The following is a 21,666-nucleotide window of genomic DNA, read 5'->3' on the forward strand; positions in this document are numbered from 1 at the left end:
ATGGGTGGAAGCAATTCCTGCCCGTACTAATGATGCTAATGTTGTTGTCTCTTTTGTTCGAAATAATATTATCTGTCGCTTTGGATCACCACGAGCAATCGTGAGTGATCAAGGCACTCATTTTTGCAACAGGAGATTGACAGGTCTACTGAAGAAACATGGCATTGTTCACAAGGTAGTCATGGCTTACCATCCCCAGACCAATGGGCAAGTCGAGGTGTCTAACAGGGAGATAAAGCGCATATTGGAGAAGATTGTCAAGCCTCACAGACGAGACTGGAGTACCAGGCTTGTAGATACGCTTTGGGCTTATCGGACAGCATACAAGACACCCATCGTAATGAGTCCATTCCGCCTAGTCTTTGGCAAGGCTTGCCACCTCCGAGTGGAGGTGGAGCACAAAGCTTTCTGGGCGGTAATGGAATGCAACATGGGATTTGAGAAGGCCAGTGCTGAAAGGAAGCTACAACTAGTAGAACTAGAGAACCTTCGACTCGAAGCATATGAGAACTCCAGCCTATACAAAGAGAGGGTGAAGGCTGTGCACGACAACAACATCAAGAGGAGAGAGTTCAGACCTGAAAAGTTGGTTCTTTTTTACAACTCCAGGTTGAGGCTCATGCCAGGCAAGCTAAGATCAAGATGGGAAGGCCCCTACCAGGTGGAAAAGGCTGAGCCATATAGCGTTTTTCACCTGAGTCATTCTTCAAGTCCCAAATTCATCAAAGTTAATGGCCACCGCTTGAAGCTGTATCATAGTGAGAAGATGAAGAACAACAAGGAGCTGAAGATCTTCCTCTTGGAGGATCCACCAACAGAAGAAGATTGAGCTTGTGGACCGTCCAACTTAAGGACGTAAAAGAAAAGTGCTAGGTGGGAGGCAACCCACCATGGTATGATCGCTCTTTTCTTTTTATTCTTAGTTTTATTTTATTTTATTTTTATCAGTGTTAATTCATAAATTCTGCATAATCACCTGCATTCTGCATAAAAAAAAAAGAGGCATTCGACGCGCAAGCGTCTATGACGCGTACGCGTCATGCGTGAATGCGACAACTATTGGGTTTGAACAGAGAGTTGTGCCGGAGTTGCGAAGGAAGCGTGCTTTGCGCGCAAGCAAGCCCACGCGTACGCGTCACTTGCAGTTTTGGCAACCCACGCGTACGCGTCTAGGACGCTCAAGCGTGGATCAGGAAATCGGCGTCAATCCATGTTCGAACAGAGAGTTGTGATGGTTTCGCACTGGCACTGTGCTAGAGGCACAAAAACACTCATGTGTACGCATCCCTGACGCGTGCGCGTCATCTTCACTTTTTAGCCATCCACGCGTGCGCGTGCCTGACGCGCACGCGTCATATGCAAATTTTGGGTTCTATGCTATGCGAACAGAGAGTTGTGTGTGCACGCGGCTGGTTTCGCGCGAATGGTACACCCAACGGCACGCGTACACATGCCAGACGCTTACGCGTCGCCTTCACATTTGCGCCACCCACGCGTACGCGTACGCGTGCGCGTCGCCTGCGCTGCCTCACTTAAACCAGTACGCCGCCCATATTTCAGTTTTCCCCCTCCCAAATCCTAATTCTCTTTCAATCCTAATTCTTCCTTCTTTCCCTCTTCTTACTTTTTACTTCCTACTTCTTCCTTCTTCCCTTTTTTTTTCATCTTCTCCCTCAGGTTTCTTTTCTTCCTCTCCTCTACTCTTTCATTCTTCTTTCTTTTATTGCATTTAATTATTTTTCTTTTTTCTCAATTTTATATTAGCTTATTTATTTATGGTTTCTTCTTCATTCTTTTATCATGCATTTTTATGTTGGTGTTGGAGCTTTATTTGGGTATTATTTTATTATAATTGAGCTTGTGGATATTATGAGGAGTGATTTGACAATTGACATTTTATTATGGATCTCATATACACTTGGATTAATTATTCTAATTCCTAATTTCACTTGCACACCAAGTGTTTGTGGAAAAGCTCTTATGGCATTTTGAATTCTATTTTATTTTACTCTCACAGTTTAATGCCTCTCTTTTTCACAACACTTGCAATCCACATGTATTGAGATTATCATTCACAATTGTCATCATACAAGTACTCTTTAATTTAGTACATTTAATAATTAATACTTGAGTTATGCTTCTCATGCCTATTACTTGCATGTTTTTAACCCTTTTGCATCTAATTGTTTTGAATTGCCTTCATGATTTTACATAATGTCTTCCATGCATGTTGTAGCTACCATGTATAGGACATCCCTTTTCCTTTGGCATTCATTCTTACTTGGACCTCCTTCCTTCCAATTGTTAGTTATCTATACTTGAAATTAATTCTCTTTCTTCCTTCTTTAGGATGGCCACTAAAAGAGGAAAGAAAAAGGCTTCTGAAAAGCCACCGGCAAGGAGAGGAACCAAGAGAGCACCGGCTAAGGCACCACCTTCTACAAGCATCAAGCCGCCAACAAAGTGAGTAAAGAGGATCATCAAAGTTGATGAAGCAGAGAAAGCCTTTCCCCCACGGACCCACACGGTTCACTAACCGTTATTGCGAGCAGATGTTCCCCATCCTAGCCGAGAGGAACTACAATAATGAGCATTTTGTCATTGTCCCAACCCATTTTGTTGATTTTGTGGAGCCCCGTATTGAGAGGAGACAGTGGGAATTTTTAAGGAGGCAGTCGCGGGAGGCCAACCTATCATGGATAGTTGAATTCTACTCCAACTTCTACTCGCCTACCTTGCAGACTGTCTATGTTCGTCAGCAGCAAGTCCCTGTCTCCGAGGGTGCCATACAGAGAGCACTGGATATTCCACCTAGTCCAGGGAGATTGGATGCATATCAAGAGGCCCAACTTAAGTACCAGATCTATCAGTTTGACTGGAATAGCGTCCTTGGAGTTATAGCCCAACCTGGCAGCACCCGGATCTATCGGCAACACCGGTCAAAACCCAAGAGCATCTCAGCCCAATCACTTGCCTTGGAGGCTCGCGTGTGGGCACATATTATGTCCCACTATATTTTTCTGAGCACTCACGAGTCCATCTTCACAACGGACATGGCTGTTCTCATCTGGTGCATCCTGACAGAGCAACCTCTCAACCTGCCCTGACTCATCTGGCAGGCAATGGAGCACGTGCAGATTGCGGCTAACCTGTCTTTCCCTGCATTGGTTTTAGATTTAGTCTCTGTAGTGGGTGTTTCCTATTGGGCTGGGGACACGAAGGTCATGATCCCTAGGGCCGATTAGTATGTCCCGAATGGAAAGTACATCAGACCCCCAGTTCCCTCTGTGAGCCGGCCTCCAGACCCATCTTTGGACACTCTTCCTTCTTCTACTCCACCATCATCCACACCACAAGCACCATTCTCCCATCAGATGTTCCTTCAGATCCTTCAGAGGTTCGACCGGCAAGACCGGCGGATGGAGCGAATGGAGCGCCGCAAAGCGCCGATACAACTATCTGAAGGAGCTCATTGTTAGTACTCACCGACCTCCAGAACAGAAGGACACCCCGGACTCCCCTTCACCTAGTAGCACCGGGAGCCATGATGAGCCAGACAGTGGAGGCGATGCTTCCAGCCCTACCTTGCTTCTTACTGATGGCACGGAGGACCGTGGCAGGCCTTAAGTGTGGAGAGGTCAGTCCTTGACTTCCGGAGGTAATTTCTCTCTTTTAACACCAATATTTGATTTTTTCTTTTGTTAGATAGGATAGATAATTTTTCAGTGGTGAGCACTGGCATAGAAACAACCTTAGACTTATCCATGTCCACCCTTTGTAACAAATCATTAATTAATATATTTTGATTGAGAGATATGTAAAATATCTTTTTGTGGGATATGTAATTTCTAATCCTAAGAAATAATGTTGTGAACCTAGATCTTTAAGTGAAAAAACAGATTTCATTTAAAAAACAATGTCATTAATAGCATTATGATCTAAGTCGGTGATAACAATGTCGTCCACATAAACTAGAATATAAATGCAATATGTAGATGTGAATTTAATAAATAAGGAAGTGTCCGATTTGGTACTCGAAAAACCAAACCGAAAAAAATGGAACTAAGAGTGTAAAACCAAGATCTTGGCGCTTATTGTAGGCCATAGATTACCTTATTTAATCTGCAAACAAAAGAGGAGTTAGAATCATAAAATCTTAGAGGTTGAAGCATAAAACTTGTTCATTTAGTTCACCATTTAAAAAAGTATTGTTAAAATCAAATTGCCTAAGAGGCCACTTTTTTGAAAGAGCTGTTGTGATAACCATTCAATAGTTGAGGGCTTAATAACTAGAGTAAAAATTTGATCATAATCAATACCCTCTTTTTGGTGAAATCCCTTAGCCACCAATTTAGCTTTATATTTGATAATTGAGTTGTCGGGTGCTCGCTTAATAGCAAACACCCATTTACACCCAATAATAGGTGTTTGGGAAGGTGTTGTGACAAGAGTCCGTGTGTTGTTGCGCATGAGGGTCTCATGTTCTTCCTGCATGGCAGAGGCCTAATGAGGACAAGTGAGGGTTTGTTTCACATTTCTTGAAAGTTTTTGAGTGAGATCAAGAGTGATAGAGTGACATTGTTTTGGTTTTGAGGTTCCATCTTTGGACCGTGTGACGATCGAATGGGTGTTGAGAGAGTTAGTTGAAGTTGGTGGTAAATTTTGTGAGATAGAAAGGATAATTCTATTTTTTATTATTATATTTTTTGTCTCAAATTTTTTGAAAAAAAATGAGAATAAATTAGATTTTTATAATTTGTTCTAATTTATCACTAAATAGAATACAAGAATACAAAATTTTGTGTTTCTATCCTTTATCTCAATATCTTATCTTATCCTGTTCTCAGAAACAAACACACTCTAAGTAATTTCCAATGTTTTATATGGTCCATTCAAATAGGCCCAGTTCCCATAATACAGAATCTTTTGATCATTATAAACCTAAATTTACAGATCAAGCCCAACCCAAATTGATGTGTAATTTCTATAATATTTATCACTTGAGTCCAGAGTTCAGCCCAATACCAAAATCCCAGACCAAAAAGAAAAGTTTTGTCGGCAAACTCATAAATTATTCATAAAGCTATTTGATAAAAGAAGAACTAAATATCCTGACAAAAAAAAAGAACAAAATATAGATTTTTAAAATTTAAATTCTAAATCCTAATCATAAATAAAATAATATACCAGAGTTGTGAATTTAATATTTGATATTTTTTTAGAGATATTTTTTTAGTTTCACACACAGTATATCCAGACCACACAAGAACACTGAATAAAAGCAAACATTATTTAGGTGTTACCACAATCAGATATTGTACATGTTTAAATTTTGAATTGATTGATTACTTAAGATAACATATTTGGTATTTATTTTGAGTCTGAAATAAATAGGACAAACAATTAAGGCAGCTCAACGGTACGAGTTCCTGTCAATAGGGAATTTTAAAATATGAAAGCAACTGATTTTATGAAGTCATTGTTTGATTCAAATTGAAGCCCACACGCTAGGCGTCAATAGAACAAAGTTACACAATTTGCTTTCTTTATCCATTATTTAGGTTTCCAAAAAAGTGGAAAGCAAGATAGTTTATCGGACCGTTGAAATATAGTTTATTTCTTTTAAATTTTAACATTCACATTTATTTTATGAAATATCTAAACCTATTGAAATGAAAGATCTAGGGTAAGTAATTTCAAGTCACAGCACGGAAGAATTCAGTAACTACAGTATATTAAACTCATTAGTACTAAAGTAATTAAACTAAGTGGCAAGTGTAAGTATATATATATATATATATATATATATATATATATATATTTAGTGAAAAAGGTGTTTTATATGAGAAATGAGAGCGTTTAATTATAATTATTAAATTTAAATAAATGGTTAGAATTAGACTATAAAATTTAGAGAAAGAATGTGTATAATTAATGTGTTTAAAATTAGAGAAAAGAGATTATTAGTATTCTTAAAATTAGAGAGAAAAATTAATTTTAAAATATATTTATAATTTATATATTTTTAATTATATTATTTAAAACATAATTCAATATATAAAGAGTTACTTTAGTTATGAAATAAATATTGTAATAGGTAATTTATTTTATTATTCTTTAACTAAGAATGAAGAATTACTTTAGTTATAAAATTATATCCATTTTTTTTAAATTGACAAATATAAATTTTTTTAAATAATTTTATTAAAAGAATAGGTCCTAAAATTACATCCCACTAATTTAAGGGTTACTTGAAACAGTGATTTGAGCTTGAATTGAGGTCTAGATCCTTTGGTATGGCAGCGTCCGACTTCTTTGGTGTCGAGGTGCTGCCTGTCCGAGTTTCTCGTGAGAAGGTGAGGGTGGTACCTGCAAAAGATTCTGATGCTTAAGTTAACAGGAGCTTTGAGTAGGTTTTTTAGTAGAGTAGAATGTGTCTTATACATGAGAGGTGTTAGTATATTTAGTATATTTATAGTAGAGTAGATAACCAAATTTATTGGAGTAGTTCCATCTTTTCGGATGGATAACTGTTCCCTTTATCTTGGGAGTTTGTTGGGATCTATTTTTTAAAAAAGATAGAGATGGTAAAATTTTGTCTCCTTAAATCCGTGTCCGACGACATATTGTGAGGGCCACCTTTTTGGTGGATCTTTTTGTTTTATTGGGCCTGACTTTTGTTTATTGGGTCAGGGTATGAACACCAACTATGAAGTAGATCTATCTATAATTCTATCGCACGGTACATATTGTATAGAGGTGACAATGCTAATTTGTGAGGATATATCTATATTTATTCATTGATGGTCGTTTTCACAATGTATTTACAATAATCTGTTGTTTACAAATACTATGTGTACAAAATTTAATATTATAGTTATTCACATGAAAATATGTAATGGAAAATTGCATGTAATTATGTTTATAGTTGATTTTTTTTAATATATTAAATTATTTAATAATTATTAAGTATTAATTTTATATAAAAATAATTTATATATTAAAAATAGTCATTATATATTTATATATAATATATATTATTTAATTTATTTTTAATGTATAATTTAATATATGAGTTATGAAATAAAATACATTAGTCTATAAATAAATAATATATAAGTAAATATTATAAATAAATACAATTTTACTGCATGATTAAATTTTATGGCATGATAAAATTAAGAGTAATAATATAATGAGAAGTTATAAGTTTAAATTAATTTTTAACTTCATAAAAATTTATGATAAACATTAATTAATAATGAGAATCATATAAAATAACATAAATTACAAGTTCATAAATGACATAAATACTAATTTAATGATTCGTGATATATTTCCTTCGAAATTGTCATTAAGAATGATCACAAATTATAAATTTGTAACAAGTCATACAAAAGACATCTCATAACTACAACACTTAAAGCATAAAAAATGCTAACACACAAACTAAAGTAACAACTCATTTATAATCTACCAAATTAACAATTATCTCCAAACACATAATTATAGTAACAAAACTTCATATCTTTGATTGCTACAAAACAGAAAAAATAATAATAATAATAATAATAATAAAATTAGAAAGTGAAATACCAGAAGAAATTATATTAAATTAAAACTAAATGACATAATTGATTATCAAAATTTAAAAAGAAGTCTTTGTGGAGCAATTGCAGCTATCATGGTTTGCATATTATTTGCAGGTCTTGCAAAGTCTTATTTTTTTGGTGTTGTTCAATTGCCTTCTTTTTTCTACTTTTAAGTTGTTTTTCACTTTCTTTGGTGTTTGAAGAATCGAGCAGAAGAATTTCAACTTCTTGAAAAATATTAGAGCCAATAAAAAAACTCTAGTTCACTTTTCTTAGTCGATATGACTTCATTTTTCTCCTCGGCCAATTGCATCTCAATAGAAGAAGCTTCATTTATAACCAGGAGCAATTTCTCTTTAGATCTTCTAGCCATATGCATATACTTAAATAATTGAGCTCATGCAATTGAAATTAATTTGTTCTCATTTTTTTTTTTTTAGAACATACCTCCAATACATTGCCATCTTGATCAAAAATAGGTTTAGCAGTGGTTGATTTAGTGTTTCTATCTATTCTATTATATAAAAATAAAATTTATACACTTAATGATGGATCATGGAACTAACATGACATACTTTTTAGAGTATTTTTCGATTTATTTCTTTTAACTCATTAAATATAATTTATTACAATAAATTAATTATATCAACTAATTAATTTGATTAAATATTAAAATATCACACAATTTATTATAATTTATGTCAATTAATTAATTATAATTTATTATATCAAATATTTTAATTATTAATTTATAAGATACATGATAACATAGATAATTTATTATTTATTCTAATTGAATATAATAAATACAGATTAATTTGGTTAAGAAATTCATTGTTACTAGGCTTTTTTATTTTTTTAATTTATTAAATTCAATTAATTATAAATCACAGGCCAAAATCGGTGAAATCAAAGGGGATTACTTGAATGCTACTGTAGGTACATGCAAAAAAAATGATAAAAAGAGCTCTAGTTGCTAGAATTTTAGAAAATTGGACACTTCTATCATAATGCACGATTACTTAACAGGAGAATTTTGATCCGTTAGTCTACTAATTTTTTTTTTTAGAGAAAGAATAAGAAAATGATTTTTTGTTCTCTGATTTTTTTATTTTTATTACAATGAAAAAATACTACCAAAGAGTTTTAAAGAAGGGAGTTATCCTTACGTAAATTTTTTTATAGCCTAGATCAACTTAAGTTTAATGGACTTTCTATCAAACTACTAAAAAAAAGTGAAAGTATCAAAAAATAAAATTTTATTACTTATTCTAATTGAATATAATAAATACAAATTAATTTAGTTAAGAAATTTATTGTCTCTTATGCTTCTCTTTTTATTTTTTAATTCATTAAATTCAATTAATTATAATAAATTAATTATATCAAGTAATTAATTCAATCAACTATTTCTTAATTTATTTTGTTTGAATTCAATAAATCAAATCAAATCAATTATACTAATTATTTGTATCAACTAATTAATTCTTAAAAATATTTATTTAATTTATTTTATTTATTTAAATACATAAATTACAACTAATTAATTATTTAATTTTATTAGGATAAATGTCAAATTCAATTCCTCATATAAAAATACAAAATTTTATTTTTTAATTTTTATTTTATCACTATAAAGTTCATATATACTAGAAGAAAATATTTTTTTTTTACCAATTACTCTTTCATTGAGTAATTTTTACAGCAATTATTTTCTTTTTATGAGATGTCGTCTCAAGAAAGCAACTATTGTGAACACAAGGCACCTCACCCTCCAACTCTCATTAATGAGTGTTTATCATTTGAAACTATATATGATATGTTAGCTATAAAGCATTCATGGACTATGGTATTATCATGTATGCATAAATAAAAAAAGTTCTGTGTTTGAATTTACTTAAGTTATTTATTTATTTGTGTAGTGTATTGTAGTGTGGACTTACTTTCAATTTGCGTTTTGCAATGATATTATGGTCTAATTTAAATTTTTACTTTAGAGTCAGAGGCGGAGCCACGTACAAGTCAAGGGGGACAATGGCCTCCCCCAACTATCAAGTTTTCTTTACAAGTTATACATAAATTTTAGTTTAGTCCCCCTTAAAATTTTTATTTTATTCTTTATTAATTATAAAGTTTTTTTTGGCCCCTTCCTAAAAATTAATCTATCTCCGCCCTTGTTTAGAGCTGTATTGTAACACCCTACCACATTTAATCTTATGCTTAAATCATAAAATTGAGGTGGTGAGGTATTACAACCTCTAAAAGTAAAATTATATAAAAATATAGTTGAAAATGAGGTTATCTAGGAGCCTTGAAGAAAAGTTATTGAACAAAATACAAGCAGAACAACGCAACACTCACGATTGGATAGAATATACAAGATCATAGTTCCAAGTATGCAATTAACAAGTTCTAAGCTCGGCCTGCGAAGTAAAAATCAACCAGAATATACATATACATATATATACACCCCAAAGTAACCCAAAACAGAAAATCGACAACCTGTTTCTCTGAGACAACCTCTAAGAGGGACAAACATAAAATATAAGGTGGAGAATCTATACACATATATAAATATAAACAAAATACAACCATAAATCCCAAGAGTTCTTCGCTTCCTCAGAGTCTCTCCAAAATACACAGTGTGGTGCTTCTCAACCAGCATCTGAAAAGCTACAACACATATGGAATGAGAACCGGAGGTTCTCAGCATGGTAGTGGTACCCACATACATAATATATAAGGTCCCGAAAAAATCAGAGGCAATCCTAAAACTCCGACACTCAGTTTTTAAAACTTAAAGATTTAAAACAGTAGCCATAAGTGGGGTAGCTCTTTAATGTTCTTAATCTTAACTAAACTCTAAGTTGAACCCACAACTATTCACCTTCCTCCACCATCCTCCAAAACACCGGTAGAACCACACAAACAAATAAAGCAGACAATGACAAACACAAATAGGATACAGTTACAGCAGGTAGTGAACATAACAGGTAAGCATGATAATCACATAGGCAATCCCAATTAAATACACAATCAAACAAAATACGCATATGCATATGATGTATGCCTGCCCTATGACTGATGATATCATCTATCGGTTATATAGCCAACCCGACACGTCCTAGTAGCTAACCATGGATAAAAACACCCATCGCCGAGTAAGTGGGTTTGAGCTACAACCCCCTTGTTACTACCCGCTTAACCCAGAGCAAGTGGAAGAACCACTATTACCGCTACTACCCAGGCGGATGTTTAAAAGCTCAACCTGGAGCAAGTGGAATAATCTACTATTGCTGCTACTACCCAGGCGTCACAATCACTGACCTGGAGCAAGCGGGACGAACCACAATCCTTGCTACTGCCCAGGTATCACCAACATACATCCATTCATTCTTAATCAATTATCATCGTTATCACATCTCAAACATTGACCCAGAACAAGCGAGACGAACTACAATCCTTACTACTGCCCAGGTATCACAAACATATATTCATTCAATCTCAATTCATATTATCAATTATAACTCATCAATATTTCGTCATTCTCATTCAGGTCATATTCATTATTCCCAACAATTTATCACAAGACTCAACATTTTCCGCACTTCTTAACTTACATCACCCCTTCACAATCTTTCTTCACTTACAAGTTATTATCCTCTCAAGGTTCAACTCTCTCACTGTAATTAAAACTAAGTTTTAGGATCTTAGAAAGTAAAAATAAAGGCTTAAAATCTTAAAATTACGTTTAAATCATAAAAACTCACTGTTGCTGAAAACAGGGTCCCGCGTAAGCATGCCATGGTGTGCGTACTCGGGAGTGTAAATTTTCTCACTCGCGTACGCGACTCCTCACGTACGTGAGTCCCCTTGGCTTGAATTGATTGCTCGCGTTGCGTGCATGTGCCGGCATACGCGAGGTTCTGCAGGTTAGGTAAAAATTTATTGAGTGCTACAGAATCCACTTTACACACCAAACTTCCGACGGGTCTAACTTTTTTGTTAAAAATCGGTTTTAGCCCGTTCTTCGAACGACATAAATTTCATGGACCCAGTTTTCATATGAAATAAGTTTGGAAAATATTGGGAGTCTGGAAGCCGAGTTATGCCTTATCGAAGTTGGGTCAAAATTTAGTTTTTTATCAAAAACATCAACCTCTATTTTTACCAAGTTTTCCAACTCAAAACCAACATTCCAAGTTTTTAATCAACCCAAAACAAGATAAAATCAATCTTAACCCTTCTCATACATTTCACAACCCACCAATATACTTACTCATCAACTTCAACCCTAAGAACTCATAATCAAACATAATTCCGTACTTAAACATTAAAATAGCATTATTATTCATTTAATACATCATCTCATCAACCTTCCGCCGCACTCATATCATTAGCCAACACAACATATTTCATAATCAATCTTATAATTAATCCTCAATATTCACATTCTCAATCCCAACAATTCAAAATCACATAATACATTTTAATTCACTCATCAGTCATCTTTCATAACTCTTCTATATTTACAGACATATATCAATTCTCAAATTCATTACACACACACACACACATATTAGTTCCCTAATCACCTCAACAACCAAACATTCAATCCAAACTTATTCTATGGTCATTTAGTCTAAGTTTTCATGATACTTTACATATTATATACGAGAAACCAAAACCATACCTTGGCCGATTCTTCGTTAAACCTGGAACACGTCAAGTGTTCACGCACCACAAGCTTCACCACTCCAGCCTCTCACCAACGAACCCAACCTCCAAAGTTAACCTTCTAACTTCCAATTTCTCAAATTGACTCCATTCAACAACCAATTTCAATTTAACATTATAATTGTCACTATAATCAACATATAGTTCACTATTTCAATAGTACACAAGAGTTTTGAGGGTGCTTACGTGACCCACAACTCAAACAAGCTAAACCCGGCAATACCCGCAAGTTAATTCGAACCTAAACACCGAAATTACACAAAATTCAACATACTTGTTCATTGAATTTCGAAATTAGGGAGAGAATGGATGAGAGAGAAACCAAGATTTTCTTATCAAATTATTGGGTGGGTTTTGAAGAGAATTCCGTGACGGCCACTAACGGCTCGTCAATCGGAGCTCCGGATCAAAAGTTATATGAGATTGAAATTTAGCCAAAGGTTTTGTGATTTTCTTTGTTCCTCCCCCCTTTCTGAAATTTCCCGCGTGTTTCCCTCAAGGTTTGAGGAATGAAGAGCTAAGCTCTTCATTAATATGAGGTTTGAGTTGGGCCTTGGGCCCATTATGGGCCCAATTCGTTTGGTTTAGTTTGATTGGTTTAATTTTGAGTCAAATTCTTTAAAATTAGTGTCAAAATTTTTATTTTAATTAGTTCTATCTCATTAAACTATAAAATTCAATTTTTCTAATTTTTATTAATAATTAATTTATTAGCTAATTATCTACTAATTTTATGGATTTTACATGTATTATGACTTGATTTCATTATTTTTTTTCTTGGATATCAAGTAGACATATTTTTATTTATTATTATTGAAACGAATGTGATATAAAATTTACAAAAAAAAAAACTCTCACACTTAATTTATTTTAGTGTAGTGTATCTCTTCTATTTCTTTTATTTTCTTCTTATATATATATTTTTTAAATATCACACAATTTATTATAATTTATATCAATTAGTTTAATTCATTAATTTATAATATGCATAATAAAATATATAATTTATTACTTATAACGTTAATTCTTTTAACAATCTAAATATGGATAATTATATTTTTACTTTTGGTTATGATCAAAATATTATTAATAATGAATAATAACCACTCATACTTTTAATCAAAGTGTTTGGATGATTGTTTTTATTTATTAATATTAATTGTTGATTATTTTTTGTAAATAAAGTATATTATAATTTTATGTTAGTTCATAATTGATTAACGATTAATGTTCATGAAGCTATGTTACTCTAAATTGTATATTAACAAATATTTTATTTAAATGTAATTGTTTAAACATAAAAATTTATTATTTTTAATAATATCATATTTGTACTTCTTTTTTAATTCTAAATGAATATTTTATCGATCGAATACTAATTAAAATCATCCTCCAATTTGCTTTTACTAATCTATTATCTAACTATTATATAAAACTAAAATCGTATTAATGTATTTAATATTAAAGTTGCTTTGACTTTTTATTTAGAGTATTTTTCGATTTTTTTTTTAAATCTAATCCACCAAAACTATTCAATTATGAATAGTCACTTCTATCTTATTTTATATTATTAACTACTTAAAATTACTAAAATTCAATAATATAATTCTATTTTATATTTTTATATTTAGTCCAATCCATCTAAACTATACAATAATTACTTTAATTTTTATATTTTATAATGTAATACTAGATACGTTAATAGTAAAATAATGTAATATAGTAAATTATCATGTTTTAATATAAATATAAAATTAATACGTACAAAAATTACACAATTAATTATACACATTCTCTTTTTAAATTATATATAGTCTAATTTTAGTCATTTATTTAGGTCTAATAGTTATAATTAAACTCTTTTATTTTTCATATAAAAATATTTTTTTCACTAGATAACACTTCTATATATAAAATTTTGCTATCGTATGTCCTAAAAGCATAAATTAAGCATGCCATAAAAAAATATTTTAATATTATTTATTATAAAAATATATTTTTTTTTACGTTTTCAATACATAGAAACAATAAATAATATTAAAATAATTTTTTTAAGTTTAATTACTCTGTTGGTTCTTATAGTTTCACAAAATTTTCAATTAGCTTCCTATACTTTTTTTCCTTTTAATTTGATCCCTGTACGAAATTTTTTTTTTCAATTAGGTCCCTATTGACAGTAATTGGTTTAATTGTATAGGGACTCAAGTAAAATAAAAAAAATTGGTATAGAGACACAAATAAAAGAAAAAAAAATATAGGGACCCAATTAAAAAAAAATTGGTGCAAGGACTCAATTAAAAGAAAAAAAAGTATAGGGACCTAATTAAAAATTTTGCGAAACTATAGAGACGAACAAAATAATTAAACCTTTCTTTTATAATATGCTTAACTATAGGGACCTAATTAAAAATTCTTATAGGGACCTAATTAAAAAACTAAGAGACGAACAGAGTAATTAAACCTAATTAAAATTCTTATATATATATATAAATATGGATAAATGACTAAAATAAATCATTTGGGCCTCAAATTTACCGAAATACAACTTTTGCATATTGCATATGCAATTTTTTACTAAACTATATAAACCGCGAGAGAGGTCCCACGGATTCCAAATGAACATAAACCGCTACACCCCTCCAGCGGTTTATGTTGATGTGCAAAATGGCTAGAAACCGCGGCAGGAGTCTCGCGGTTTCTATGTATATGGGAAATGTGCATAAACCGCGACAGGGTCCAACGGTTTATGCTTTAGTATAAATACGCGAGAGGGGAGTCGCAGATTATTTGTAATACCCTAATTATCCTAAACCTTACCTCTAGCCGTAAAGCAAAGGTTAATCAAAGGTTACGATAATTCTAAGCCTTATACATAAATATATATAGAAAGGAATAATAGTTCTAGAAGCCCAATGAAGAATTAAGCTCAAAAAAGAGTTTCAAAAGCGCAAAACATTCACACAAGGCTAAAAAGCATAAGATACAAGGTAAAGATAAAAGAGAACGAAGCATATATAGATATTATAGTATAATAGTCATAAAGAACTAGCCGCAGCCCGCGGAATTTAAGCCGACTAGTGTATACAGACATACAGATTTTTTAAAGTAAAATAGCTTATACAATATCTCTCTCATAGTAAGCCTCTAAGGCAAATATAAATATAAAAGTGAGAGAACTAATCAAAATAACCAAAGTGACAACAAAATGGAATAAGGTTTTCTGCTCTGTCACCATTGAGTAACTCACCGAGGTGGGTTGCGACCTGCATCTGAAAAATAACAGCAAAGTATGGAATGAGAACCGGAGATTCTCAGTATGGTAACAGTGCCCAGTAATGTAAGATATAAGACTCCTGGACGCCAGAGGCAATCCTAGAGTTTCATATCCATCATAAGATTCAAGCTTAAAACATAAGTACATTTAAAACCATTACTTAAAACCATAAAGAAAAATAAGAGGATCTAACTTAGGGATGTTCTATTCTAACATTTACACCGCTGTCCCACAGCCTTCGCCAGCTAACCTCCATACGATCCCATCGCCACTGCCTTCCGAACCTCCTCAATCACAACAGAAAACACAAGTAATAGCAATGTAAGTAAAGCACAAGTATAGCATGTATATCAAGAAAGTCAAGAAGTAATTAATCATGTTATTCAATTAGGCAAGCAATTTCAAGTCGGAAAAGCAAACAAACAGATAGAAGATGCACATGATTAATGCCTGTCTTATTTGGCTGTGATATCACATTGTCGATTCAACTGCCAACCCGACACATCTCCATGGAGACGTCGCCCTTCGGTCTCAGAATGGGAACCCTCGAGATATCGTGGCCAGAACACGGTCCAGGATACAATGCTTACACACTCTAGTGATTCCGAAGGGATACGAGTGAGATACTCTTGCCACGGACCTCACATCTCAACGTAAGCGGGATAAACCTACCGTCCTTGCCAGGCGCATAGCGTCTCAATAATCTCATTAAAAATTAATATATCAGTGGTTTCAGAAATCGCTTTTCAGTACATCAGTAATCCATCATTCCACTACGAGTTTCAGACTCGTCTCAACCACCATCAATTCATAATTTTCACAACTCATTATGTCAATCATTATTACAGCACTCCGTCATCTGTCTCAACTAATCCATCTTCAGTATACCAGAAACCTAAGTCTCTGTCTTCTAAAATTCATACAGAAATTCATCTATTTAAGTTTTTAACTCATCCTTAGTAGTATTAGGACCTAAGCACTAGATAGTATTCTTAAACAGCCTTTAAAGAATGTTTGGGAAACTAGAGAACCTTTGAAAACAAGAAAAAACAGTTTTTCAGAAAAATAGGGGTCTCGCGTACGCATGCTGTTGAAAAAGGGGTGGTCGCGTACACAACCCTCTGCTCGTGTACGCGAGTGTCCTAACCCGAATAGGTTGCTCGCGACGCGTGTTAAAATTCACATACGCAAAGGTTGCATTTTTTATAGCTCGCGTCACATGTTAAAATTTGCGTACGCAAAGGTTGCATTTTTGATAGCTCGCGTACGCATGCAGTGCCTCGCGTACGCGAGATGTCTAACCCGAATAGTTTGGTCGCATCGCGTGCACTGTGTCGCGTACGCAGCCCACACCAGACTTAGAAAATTTTCAAATGTTGCAGAGTTCAGTTCTTGGCACTAAACTTTAAACAGTCATAACTTCCTCTATAAAATTCCATTTGGGTAAAGTACTAAATTGGTCCCCTATGTTTGGGCGTAATTCTATTTTAGTTCTTAAGGTTTAAAGTGTCCTATTTGAATCCAAAAAAGTTTCATTTAGCATCAATTTAGTCCCACAGTGAGGTCAAACTTAAATAACTAACGGAATGTCCTACATAACAACAGTACAAGAACAAAATCGATAATCTGGAGAACAAGTACAAGCTCCAGAGGCACAAAATCAACCGTTGATGCATCAATATATTTATTTATCATTCTCTTTAGTTCTATGGAAAATATTTTATTTATATTGTAGGAAAAATAATAAATAAATATATTGATACATCAACGGTTGATTTTGTGCCTCTAGAGCTTGTACATGTTCTCCAGATTATCGATTTTGTTCTTGTACTATTGTTATGTAGGACATTTCGTTAATTAATTAACTTTGACCTCACTGTGGGACTAAATTGATGCTAAATGAAACATTTTTGTATTCAAATAGGACACTTTAAACCTTAAGAATCAAAATATAATTACGCCCAAACATAAGGGACCAATTTAGTACTTTACCCAATTCGATTTTCTTCAAACTTTATATCAATTTAAGGCTCTCAAAGCAACCTTTAATTTAAAACAAAGTTCATTCAATTTCATGCTTTGAGGATCAAGTTATGCTCCATCAAAGTTCACCAAAAACTAGTTTTTACCAAAAACAACAAGGTTCTCAACTTTCCAAAATTCACAACCAAAACCAAATCAAAACCATTTTACAAACATTCTATTGCACATCAATCCTTACCATTCATGTCCATAATCACAATCATATGTCTCTCCACTTACCAGTTGACCTCCTCCATCAATTCAACCCTATTTCAATCAATTTTTCCAACATAATTCAACAAGCTCTATAAGTTATAAATCAAGATTTCAACCTCCCCAATCTAACACAATTTAACTCTTCACCAACATAATTCATCATATCTCATCATATTTCATATAATTATCATCATTCATTCCAACATCAACAATTATCATCATAATTCATCATAATCATCACAAGCATCAATAATCATAATCAACTATCAACCATTCAAACCTATCTTATAGTCCACTAGCCTAAGTGTCTAGAAATATTACATTTTACATAGAGAAAATCGAAACCATACCTTAGCCGATTCTCAATATGTACCAACACCAAAATTTGTATCCAAACCAAGCCTCCACTTACAAGAGTTAGCTCCCAAAGCTCCAATTCCACAAGTTCAACCTCCAATTTGGTTTTTCACCAACAATATTTAATCTAAACCACATATATCACTACAATTAATCCCTAAACTCAAAATCTCAAAAATTTATAAGAAGTTTAGGATTCTCACCTTCTCCAAAGGTCATAGGATCATAACCAAATACTTTCCTCAAGTTAGATTGATCCTAAACACATTAAAACATCAAAATCTCAAAACCTCAAGCGCTAAATTTTCAAATTTATGGAAGGAAAGGCTGAGAGGGAAATCGAGATTTTCTTACCAGTTTCTTGGGTGAGTTTTGTAGAGCTCTTTGTGGTGATCGCGTGGCCGCAAACAGTGCGACGATCAGAGCTCCGTAGCTCAAGTTATGAGCTTGGGAAGTTGGATGTGAATAGTGACAATGGAAACCCTCACTCTCTTCTCACTTCAGCTGGTGTGTGTTGTGTTTCAGTGAAGAATGAGGCTGAATGAGTTCATTTAATGAACTTATATATGTTGGGCTTCGACCTAACTTGGGCCCGATCTAACCCGTTAGCGTGTTTGGCCCGATTATCCCAATTTCGGGCTAAACCTTTAAAATTAGTGCCCAATTTTTAATTCTAAATGTTTTCCTAAGGTTTTCTACTATTTTTAATTATTCTCGCACAGTACCGGACAGACTTAAGCCGGTACTGCTGGTGGTTAATTTACCGGTTCACGTTTTTATGCGATTTTTTGTAGAAAATTATATTTTCCAACTCAGAAAAATCTACTGAGTCCAAATATCCTATTTAAAATTTCTAATTCACATTATAAACTTTTGGATCCTATTTTGAGTAATTTAATTATTTAATTAAATGGTTAATTAATCGCGGTTCTTACATTATTCAATTTGAGCCATTTTCATCTTTTTAGAGAGAGAAAGCGATGTTTTAGAGAGAGGGAGAGAGGAAAGTGTGGTGAGGAAGACAAAGTTTTTCACGTTTAGAGGATTTGGCCATTTTGATTTTGCTAGAGTCGGGACCATTGCGGACGAACGCAGTCTTTACCGGCTCAACGGCGTTGCGCACATTGCCGGCAGCATCAACGAAGAGGTAAGTTTGTTTTCTTTTAGTTATTGAATTTCATATAAAATAAAATGTAGTATTTGGGTGCAGTAGTTAGAACACATAATTTAGGATTGGCCAGTTTAGAATTTCAAAATTAAGACATAAAATTTAAAGGTAGGATTAAATGTTTAAGTAGAATGATGATCCTCTTGTATTTGAGATATAGGGTTCAAATTGCAAGGCTTGTAGGGTTGTTGTTTAAGTATCGTATTTGAAAACTAAGATTTAAAATTTTAGCCTTTAAATATGTAAGTTTAAATTCTAATATTATAATTTTGGTAAAATTTAGGGTTTAAAATTTAAAGATTAAATTTTGTAAATAAAACCTAATGGTTGTATTTTACATTCTTAAATTTTAAAATTATAAGTTTTGTAGTTTAGTTATTTAAATTTAAGATTTAAATTTTGAAATTACAAGTTTAGTATTTGATTATTTGAAATTAAAGATTTGAGTCTTATATTTAAGTTTTATTATTCAACAATGCCACAGTTCCTTCTATCGTTGCTTGCACACCAAGGATCTAACAGGGCAACTCGGCATAGAATTCTTCCCAATCTCCATAGATCTGTACAACTGCCTTCTGTTTTGCCATCCACACCTTTCTATAACTAGGCTTGAATCCATAGGTTGCCTTAATAGCTTCTTACAACACCTTTATCGTAACCGCTGCATCCGCCCTAATCAACGGAAAGATCCTCGCACAAATGACGTGGTGATCGAGTTGTCGGTAGTCGCTTGAAATCGAAGTGGCCAAGCAAGTGTGAGGTCCGTTGTACCTTCTAACCTCCCAATTACCCTTACGTTGTCGAAGTGTGATGCGAATCATCCATGTACAACCGTTCTCGAACTCCTTACATCTCCTATGATACTTCAGATGATTTGACTCCATCACTCGATACTCAGCTCCATGACGGATGTTATAATCCTTAACACTCAACACAACTTCCTCCTTAGTCTGGAAAGATTGGCCAATCTGAAATTTTCCATAAATATTTTCCTTGTGTAATCCTTGACCTCCGAATGTAGGATCTAAGTCCAGTTGCTGTCCGACGGCTTCCAAGTTCAACGTCGAGAAATGTGGCGGGTGTTGGTGGAACCCAGAACTAGATGGCCCCTGGCATGTTGGTGGGTTCCTAGGAGTATCCTCGACCTCGTTACTGTCCCCTATTATGTGATCTGGCTCATCGTCCGAATCATTCTCTCGCATCGCATTTTCAACCCGATCCAGTTTACCGTCACCTAAAAGACCGGGAATCAAATCAGGTGACATAGCTAACTCAACTGGAACAGATGGAGGTTCAGTCAACAGACAACCAGGTGCAATGACAGGCATTGAGGTAGAAGCACCCCTACCGTCGTCGACTGAGGATTCGGCGCTGATGCCCCAAAACTGTCGACACCATCTTCCAACTTGACATACAGCTCGTGTATTTTCACTTCCGGAAAACTGCGCCAACAATGAAACAAAACCTGTATGTCTTAGTCCGACCTTATCACAAATGTTTCACACTGCACACCAGTTGACACAACCGCAATCGGAATCTTGTAGAACACCTTCTTCACCCACTTGGTCCCACACAACCCTGCCTTTTGCAATATACTTGTCTTTAGCTCTGACAAAGTATTTGTTGACCAGATAAAAACACTCACCGATTTTGTATCAGTGAACTTAACACCGTGCCTTTTGCTGTTTTTTATTTTTTCAGAGCAATGGACTAGAACAAAAAAATTCTCCTCACTATCTATTTGGGAAGGTGTGAAAATGACCCTTTACCATCACATCACTCCCTCCTGGTTAGTATATATAGACGTTTTTGGTGCAAGCATAACCCCTAGACCCCTATTATGCTTTATACATATTTGACCAAATACACAGAAACCGCTAAATTCCTGCCACGGTTTCTAGCCTTTCTGCATATCAACATAAACCGCTGAAGGGGTGTTGCGGTTTGTGTTCATTTGAAATTCATGAGACCCCTCTCGCGATTTATATAGCTTAATAAAAAATTATATTTACGAGAAGGTTGTACTATTATATGTAGTACTATTATATTATGAGAAGGTTATTGATTTATGGATGTACTTCATTCTTTTTGGTAGAATAATAAATATTAACTAGTTTTTGTAGCTTAAATTATAAAATAAAATTTATATATAATTGATAAAGATTTATTTATTTTGTACTTTAAAAGTTCATGTTAAAATTATAAATTAAAAATATTTTATTAAAAATATAAAAAATTTAAAATCTCCTACGAAGGTTAGTTAAACTCAATTGTTAATTCATATTTATAGTGGATAGTAG

The 21,666-nt window shown here is 33.5% G+C and overlaps 1 protein-coding gene across 1 annotated transcript; it reads right to left on the bottom strand.

Moving 5' to 3' along the window:
• Nucleotides 1–20,004: 20,004 nt before the first annotated feature.
• LOC107646365 (uncharacterized) lies at nucleotides 20,005–21,320 on the bottom strand. Its single transcript, XM_016350554.1, has 3 exons — nucleotides 21,269–21,320; nucleotides 20,859–20,974; nucleotides 20,005–20,808 (listed from the first exon to the last, which is right to left on the bottom strand). The coding sequence occupies exons 1-3, from the start codon at nucleotides 21,318–21,320 to the stop codon at nucleotides 20,005–20,007; spliced, it is 972 nt and encodes a 323-aa protein (XP_016206040.1).
• Between the last annotated feature and the right edge of the window lie 346 nt (nucleotides 21,321–21,666).

This window comes from Arachis ipaensis, chromosome B6, assembly GCF_059453495.1.
Source record: "Arachis ipaensis isolate K30076 ecotype BB chromosome B6, ASM5945349v1, whole genome shotgun sequence".
Taxonomy (NCBI): domain Eukaryota; kingdom Viridiplantae; phylum Streptophyta; class Magnoliopsida; order Fabales; family Fabaceae; genus Arachis; species Arachis ipaensis.

Coding starts and splice junctions, on each gene's coding strand:
- LOC107646365 (XM_016350554.1), bottom strand. CDS start 21,320: ATGAACACAAACCGCAACACCCCTTCAGCGGTTTATGTTGATATGCAG. Junction 20,975..21,268: donor TTATGTTGATATGCAGAAAG/GCTAGAAACCGT, acceptor ATACTTTGTCAG/AGCTAAAGACAAGTATATTG. Junction 20,809..20,858: donor GTGTGCAGTGTGAAACATTT/GTGATAAGGTCG, acceptor TTGTTGGCGCAG/TTTTCCGGAAGTGAAAATAC.